This window comes from Vicia villosa, unplaced genomic scaffold, assembly GCF_029867415.1.
Source record: "Vicia villosa cultivar HV-30 ecotype Madison, WI unplaced genomic scaffold, Vvil1.0 ctg.001121F_1_1, whole genome shotgun sequence".
NCBI classification, from domain to species: Eukaryota; Viridiplantae; Streptophyta; class Magnoliopsida; order Fabales; family Fabaceae; genus Vicia; species Vicia villosa.
Genome location: NW_026705488.1, coordinates 526,517 through 534,476, shown reverse-complemented (window position 1 = coordinate 534,476; position 7,960 = coordinate 526,517). Strand labels below are relative to the sequence as shown.

Genomic DNA, 7,960 nt, shown 5'->3' with positions numbered 1-7,960 from the left:
AAGGAGGAAAAATAGGAGTGCTTTGGTTAGCAACCGTTTGGTTCCTTTGGCTAACTAGGAACGGTATTTGTTTTAGAAATGAAGTTTGGAATGTGAATAATACGGTATGGGATATAAAATCTTTGACTTGGAAATTGAGCTTTATAGGGGAAATTACTCATTCCATTTGTAGTTTTTATGAATTTAACAAAGATCCTTTGTTATATCTTTCGTAATTCTAATTGATTTGTAATTTTTTCTTTGGCGGGTTTTTTCCGTTCTTGTGTAAAAAGGTTTTGAGAACCCTTAGTTCTCCTTATTAATATATCCTTGCTTACACAAAAAAAATCCAATTGAGATTCATCAATAAGCCATGTTACATAACTTTTTAAAAAATATTAAAAATAACAGTGTGACTTGACACTTAACATGGCCGTGATTGGTTGACAGTGTAAAATTATTTTACACTGTCGGTATATAACATTTTTTCTCTAATTAATATTTAATTGAAAATAATAATTTTACAATTATCAAATTTTATTCTAAATCAAATCCTAGAAGATCAAAGTGATAAAAATGAAAGAAAAAAAAATCAAATAAGAGCAAGTCAATTTCTTTCCATTAAGTTGATTGATCCAAACTTTACGAGTGATTGATCCAAAAGACCAAAAGCCCAGAGTCTAAACCTAATGGAATAAGATTACAAAAAATAACAGAAGTTGAATCTAATCTTTCCTAATCTAACAAAACAAACTTGAAACATTTAACTTAATTTTACAAAACAAAATTTTCCAGCCACGATTTACAAACAAAAACCCTTAAAGTTGTTTCACTTCACAATCAAGAAAAACAATAATCTAAAATCCTTAAACCTCAACCTTACTTCCAGCCACCCAGAGCAGTACCTCGCACAAAGGAAGAGAAGAAGAAGTCAAAAGTTAAAAAGGAATGAAAGCTAAAAAGGAACAAGGAAATAGAAAGATTTTACCTTAAGTTGCGTTAGACATCTTTTTTGCTCTTCGGAAAAAATCTCATCTCCGTAGGTTGGTTAACTTTCCTTTTACGCTTTCACCTTGTCTTTCATGTATGTTTGATTTTTGATTGTGTGATTTCACTTACATCTAAATTTGAAGATTAGGGTTTTGTTTTGATTGTTTGTTTTGAGGATTTAAAGGTTGTATTAGCAATAAGAGGGGTCGGATATATGTGTTGGTGGAGGTTTGGAAGTGTTTAGGTTAGGTTTAGGGTGATTCTAGATTTCTAAAGGTTGCAGGTGGTTGGAGAAGATGAACATTCATCTTCTGGTCAAGGTGGTTGGCTGGTGGCTATGGCCTTCTAGTATTAGGGATTATGTATTATTTTCAATTATATATCAATTGTTTTTTAACTTTATTTGTTTTAATTTCTGAATTTTGATCTTTGTGTTTATTTAATATCATATTCTAATTTTAATGACATGTCAGGTACTTGTGGAGGAGTTCATTTGCCACATCACCTAAAATTTCGACACATCAGCGTTTTTGGAAGAGAAATCGGGAATAAGACCAACATTGCAACCAACAACATAGTTTAGGGACTGCTTTGTTCTGTTTTAAAATGGAAGAACCAATTTCGTGAGTTGGTCAAAACAAGAGGACCAAAAGTGTAATTAAGCCTTCTTTTAATATGCTATTGAAGCAAAAATTGCAAAGTTTGCATTAATTTTGAATATATTTTTAATGCAATTAAGAATTGTTTAGATAATAGGCTCTTTCAACTTCAAAATGTCATAGTATATTTTTACTCCACCACTGTGATAAGAGTGTCTTTACTTTAAGACCCAACTCTTTTCAATTTTTAAATTTGATACATTTACTGCACCAACATTCTCATAAGTATCATTATATCATATGAAACAAACACATTGTGAACAAATTTTTCATTATAGTCCCTCTTTGGAGAATCCTTCTTGAAATGATCCATTTTACAAATAAAACTTTTTATTAACTTATCAAACCTCATGAGTTTGGGAATTTATCTACGCTCAATTTTTCCTCTTGAGGTGAGACATTCAAACCTTCATCACTAGTCAGTTTTTAAATTTGTCACCTTTGAAAATTCTTAAGATCTCATCTTAAATTTTTTAGAATCTCATCTTTATCCGAAGTAATACTATTGTCAGTTTTTAAATTTGTCACCTTTGAAAATTCTTAGGATCTCATCTTAAAATTTTTAGAATCTCATTTTTATCCAAAGTAATACTATTGCCAGTTTTTAAATTTGTCACCTTTAAAAAATTTTAGGATCTCATCTTAAAATTTTTAGGATCTCATCTTTCTCCAAAGTAATAGTACATTTTTTTACTATAAAGGAGAACATCCTTGAAGTGCTCAAAGAATTCGAGTAAGGAATTAAACAAGAGTAGAGTTTTGTCCTCATTATCAATCTTCACCTTAATATTTTCTAGATCTTTAATGATCTTATGAAATTTAGTCAACTTCTCCACTATAGATTTATTCTCTACCATTCAAAATAGATAAAATTGTTGTTTCAGACATAACTTATAAACCAAAGACTTGACATATACAATAATTCAATATTTGCCTATATCGAAACCACAATCTTCTCCCTAACGACTTCACATAGACTTTTATCTCCCAAATACGAGATAATGACACTCATGACCTCACCCACCATCTTGGTCTTCTATGTTTGTGTTAGACATGCAAACATTAAAGCTCCCTTCAATGCTTATACACACTTCTATTGAGTTAACACATATTTTTTCTTCACTTTCCACAACTCAAAATCGTTGTCTCTAGAAAACTTCTCGATATACCATTTAGAATTCACGGTGTCCACTTGAAAATTAAACCCCTTTATGCTAAGATAGAGACTAATTGTTGTGGAATTGAAAGATTCAACCACACCAAAACTTTCTTGTTGTAAAGTATAATAAATCAAATTTACTAAGAATAATGATGTGTGAGACAAAGAACAACCACAACTAAGATAAATGACCTCAAGTAACAAAACAACCTATACAACAATATAAGTAAATTCATATCAAATCAGAGAGAATTAAAAGACATGTAATAAAAAATATATATTTCAAAGCAATCTACTTTAGGAGAGAGATCAACTATGAGATTCACTCTATACCTCACTTTTCAAGAATAAGCTATCTATTTTTTACTAAAGTATTTTTAAAATTTTCCAACTCGATATATTAGTCAAACAAGAGTATTTAAAAGTGTTTACCAATCCATTTTGTTGTTTGTCTTGGGTGGGCGATCCCATGAGGGTCTACCGTGTCATAAGTTTTAAAGGATAACAATTATGAATTTGACCGATTTTATTAGGTCGCTTGATCGATCAGGAACAATTAATAATTTACTTTTCATTTAATTAAGATTTTTTAAATAAAAAATAGTTAATTGAATTACAACAAGAATAATTTAATAAATTTTATATTTCTCTCTAAATATAAATATTAAATTTTATAAATTCTTTAATCAATATAAATTTGAACGTCATATTGCAAACTAGTCTAAATGACAAATTTGAAATGTGAGATCCGACAACAACAAAAAAAAAAACAAAAACACCTATGACTGATAATTACGAACTCATGCTTTGTGTTTAAAGACATCTGAAGTTCTGAACTTCATATGCAAACTCGGAAGTTGTTTTGACTCCGTTCCTTCCGACCCTTCTGTTTGGTTAGTAATGACGAAAAATCATTAAAACTAGCATGCACCTGCAAATTTACTCTCATTTTCAATGGTAACCGAATCTTGCATTCGTCTTCTATATACCTGCAGAAACGTTTTTCATATCAGACAAGTTCACGCAAATGTGTTAATCAATGGAACATTCAATGATCTCATTCTTGCAAACAAGCTTCTTTACTTCTATGTTCAACATAAGTCCATTAATGATGCACATCAACTGTTTGATGAAATGACAATGAGAGACCCAACAACATGGAGTGTAATGGTTGGTGGATTCGCCAAGGTTGGCGACTATTCAAATTGCTATGCAACCTTTAGGGAGATTCTCAGAAGCGGCGTTACACCCGATAACTACAGTTTGCCTTTCGTGATAAGAACTTGTAGGGACAAAAAGGATTTTCAAATGGGTCAAATGATCCATGATGTTGTGTTGAAACATGGGTTCCAGTTGGATCATTTTGTTTGTGCTACGCTTGTGGATATGTATGCTAAGTGTGCGGTGATTGAGGATGCTCGGAAGTTGTTTGATGTAATGGTTAGTAAGGATCTCGTGACTTGGACGGTTATGATTGGGGCTTATGCGGATTGTGATGCTTATGAGTCGTTGGTTTTGTTTGATCGGATGAGGGAAGAAGGTTTTGTTCCGGATAAGATTGCTATGGTGACTGTTGTGAACGCGTGTGCGAAATTGGGAGCTATGCATAGGGCTAGGTTTGTTAATGAGTATATTTGTAGGAATGGTTTGTCTTTGGATGTGATATTAGGGACTGCGATGATTGATATGTATGCCAAGTGTGGATGTGTTGAGTCTGCGAGAGAGGTTTTCGATAGGATGAAAGAGAAAAATGTTATTTCGTGGAGTGCGATGATTGCTGCCTATGGATATCATGGGAAAGGGAAGGAAGCTCTTGAATTATTTCACATGATGTTGAGCTGTGGAATTTCGCCGAATAGGATCACCTTTGTCTCCCTCTTATATGCTTGTAGTCATGCAGGATTGACTGAAGAGGGTATTCGCTTCTTTGATTCAATGTGGGAAGATTATGCAGTTAGACCTGATGTCAAACATTATACTTGTCTGGTTGATCTTCTCGGACGTGCCGGGAGGCTAGACGAGGCAGTAAAATTGATCGAGAAAATGGCTGTTGAGAAAGATGAGAGACTGTGGAGTGCTTTGCTTGGTGCATGTAGAATTCACGGGAACATGGAGTTGGCAGAAAAAGCAGCTAATTCTCTACTTGAACTACAGCCCCAAAATCCAGGGCACTATGTATTACTGTCTAATATTTACGCAAAAGCCGGTAAATTTGAGAAAGTGGCAGAGTTTAGGGATATGATGACGCAGAAGAAGCTGAAAAAAGTTCCGGGATGGACATGGATTGAAGTGGATAACAAAACCTATCAGTTTAGTGTTGGGGATAGATCTCATCCTCAATCAAACGAGATATATGAAACATTGATGAGTGTAATTAAGAAGTTGGAGATTGCTGGTTATGTACCTGATACAGAATTTGTGTTGCAAGATGTTGAGGAGGAAGTTAAGAAAGAAATGTTGTATACGCATAGCGAAAAGCTTGCTATTGCATTTGGTTTAATTGCCATTCCAATAGGTGATCCCATCAGGATCTCTAAAAATCTTAGAGTCTGTGGTGATTGTCACACATTTTGTAAAATGGTATCAGATATCATGAGCAGGTCCATAATTGTTCGGGACGCGAATCGGTTTCACCATTTTAATGAAGGGACTTGCTCATGTGGAGACTATTGGTAGCTAGCATATGACAATCCACAGGTCAATTTTCTGTGTTAGGTTTTGGGAAGAAAAAATTATTGTAATGAAAACAGAAGAGAATCTCATTGATCCACAATATTTGATGGATAGAATACAGGACAGAAAAAATATGTTGGCTCCTGCTAACTAATTATATTTAGATACTAATGAGATCAAATGATGTTATTGACAACTTGGTTTGTCTGTGTATATGTATGAAGTTTCTAATGAATTTCTGAATTCCATGTTTTCCCCATCACTTTTGTTTGCTCTCTCTTAACTGCTTCCTCTCCTTCAACTCGATACTGGATAATTTAAATTTAAGTTTAGTTGAACTGTGTAATTTAATAAGAGAAAGGGTAATGCTAAATTGTGTCCAAGGGGGCAAGTTAAGAGATAAATATAATAAATTTTTTTTGGAAATTGTGTAATTTATCAAGTTTATAATTAATAATTTTATTATTATTTTTAATGCAAAAAATTTCTATTTATGGGTTTATTAACTTGTGTCTTTGAGGCACAAGTTAGTATTACCCTAAGAGAAAACCATGATTCTGATGGAAGTTGTTTTACCTAATTGGGCAACTATATTAGACACCTTCTTAGAGTGAAAAATATGAAGGAAATTTCTTTACCCACCTCCCAACTTTCTTGGTCACTTCTGGCGAAAAACCAAATATACCCCTTACTTCGGAAATGCATTTCTGAAATGCAAGAAAATGCTGTTTTCGGAGATGCATCTCCAAAAGTGCCTTTTTTTCTTCAAAATTTGTCTTATTTCGAAAATGCATTTCCGAAAACAGCATTTCGGAAGTGCATTTCCGAAATACTGCGCGTTTTGCAGATTTAGCAAAACAACCCCCTCCCCCAAATCATTTACCCTAAACCAATATCAAACTCAACCCCTCTAAGATTTTCTGCAAACCCACTTTCAAGGTTGCATCAAAGGCTCCATCTACTTGCTATACTACATTCAAAAGCCCTCCAATCACCTTCAATTTGTAAGTTTTATAGTCCTTAGATCCATAATTCAAATGCATGTTAGGGTTTTTAGAAATTGCAAAAATGATATAGGGGTAGGTTGTTAGTAGTATTTAGGTTGTTTAGAAGCATTACAAGTTGTTTTAATGTTGGTTTTTGAGGTCTGACATGGAAGTTGCAGAAAACTTTTTCGCAGGGGTGTTTCGGAAGTTCATTTTTGAAAACACCTCCATTCCCAGTTTCGGAAATGAACTTCCGAAGTTGTCCAGAAATGAATTTTTTTTTAGTTTTTTCTATTGTCTCGCATTCTTATTTTTTTTGAATGTAACGTTTATACCATTGTTGTGTTTTAAATTATATGGATGTATTTTTTAGTGTGTATATATATATATATATATATATATATATATATATATATATATATATATATATATATATATATATATATATATATATATATAAATTGAATGTGTAATATATATTCATGCACAGGTAGCGGTAACACTAATCAAAGAGTAATGCTTATCATTCATTTAGTTTTTTCTATTGTCTCGCATTCTTATTGATTTCAATTGTTTTCAGGAACATGGTAGGCAACCAAGCACGCATCAGACAGGGTAGAGAGACCCAGCAGATGGACGAGGGTACCTCTGCATCTGGATCGAGGAGTCGTCTGCCTCGGGTATCTTCTTCCCGCCAGCGAGAGGAGGAAGAGGAGGAGGAGGAGGCAGTGACATACCACGAGGCGGAGGAGGTACCGGATGTTGACCCTCCACACGGGGAGGAGGAGGAGCAGGAGGAGGGCTACCCGGGAGGGCCCAGTGAGACTACCTTGCTGATTACTTACCACGAGCACGTCGCTCGGCGTATCTGGGGGGAGAGGTATTTTTTATAATTTGTCCGACTTTATTTTTTAACCGTTTTTAATTTAGCCGTTTATTCAACATTTTCTTAACGGTCTAATTAACATACTTTTTTATTTGTTTTTGTTGTAACAGGAGAGAGAGACTTTGAAAATGGTGAACCACTCCCGGAAGGTTTTCAGTCTGTTTAAACCGAATGCTGAGTGGTTTAACGACGCGGTGAGAGCTTTAGGGCTTAGTGGGCTGTGCATGACGGGGTATACCACCATCCGCCACGGCATGCAGGGTGCCTTTGTGGAGAGGTGGCACAAGGAGACGTCTTCTTTCCACTTACCGGTTGGGGAGATGACGATCACCTTGCACGATGTGCAGTGTCTTCTCCACTTGCCGATCAGGGGGACGCTGTTGGACCACTCCCGGATCCAGAGGATCGAAGCCAGTGAGTGGATGGCACCCTATTTGGGTATGGAGCCAGAAGTTGCTGACTTTGAGTGCCAGATGACAAATGGGCCTCATATCTAGTTCTCCACACTGAGCGCTTATTTCGAGCATCACTTGATGGCGGCGGTCGAATCCAAGGAGGCGGATAACGCCCTATTTGTGCAGTATCACTGTGGCTGCGCTCTCCGGTGCTGGTACATGTTTGTGGTAGG

The 7,960-nt window shown here is 35.0% G+C and overlaps 1 protein-coding gene across 2 annotated transcripts; it reads left to right on the top strand.

Moving 5' to 3' along the window:
* The first annotated feature begins 3,527 nt into the window (after positions 1-3,527).
* Positions 3,528-5,713, top strand: LOC131633367 (pentatricopeptide repeat-containing protein At2g33760-like). 2 transcript variants are annotated; one of them, XM_058904075.1, is made up of 2 exons: positions 3,528-3,680; positions 3,783-5,713. In XM_058904075.1, the coding sequence occupies exon 2, from the start codon at positions 3,922-3,924 to the stop codon at positions 5,461-5,463; it is 1,542 nt and encodes a 513-aa protein (XP_058760058.1). In that variant the 5' UTR covers positions 3,528-3,680; positions 3,783-3,921; the 3' UTR covers positions 5,464-5,713. The 2 variants fall into 2 exon arrangements, with proteins under 2 accessions (XP_058760058.1, XP_058760057.1); XM_058904074.1 differs by having other exon boundaries at positions 3,528-5,713.
* The last annotated feature ends 2,247 nt before the right edge of the window (positions 5,714-7,960 follow it).

Coding starts and splice junctions, on each gene's coding strand:
- LOC131633367 (XM_058904074.1), top strand. CDS start 3,742: ATGGTAACCGAATCTTGCATTCGTCTTCTATATACCTGCAGAAACGTT.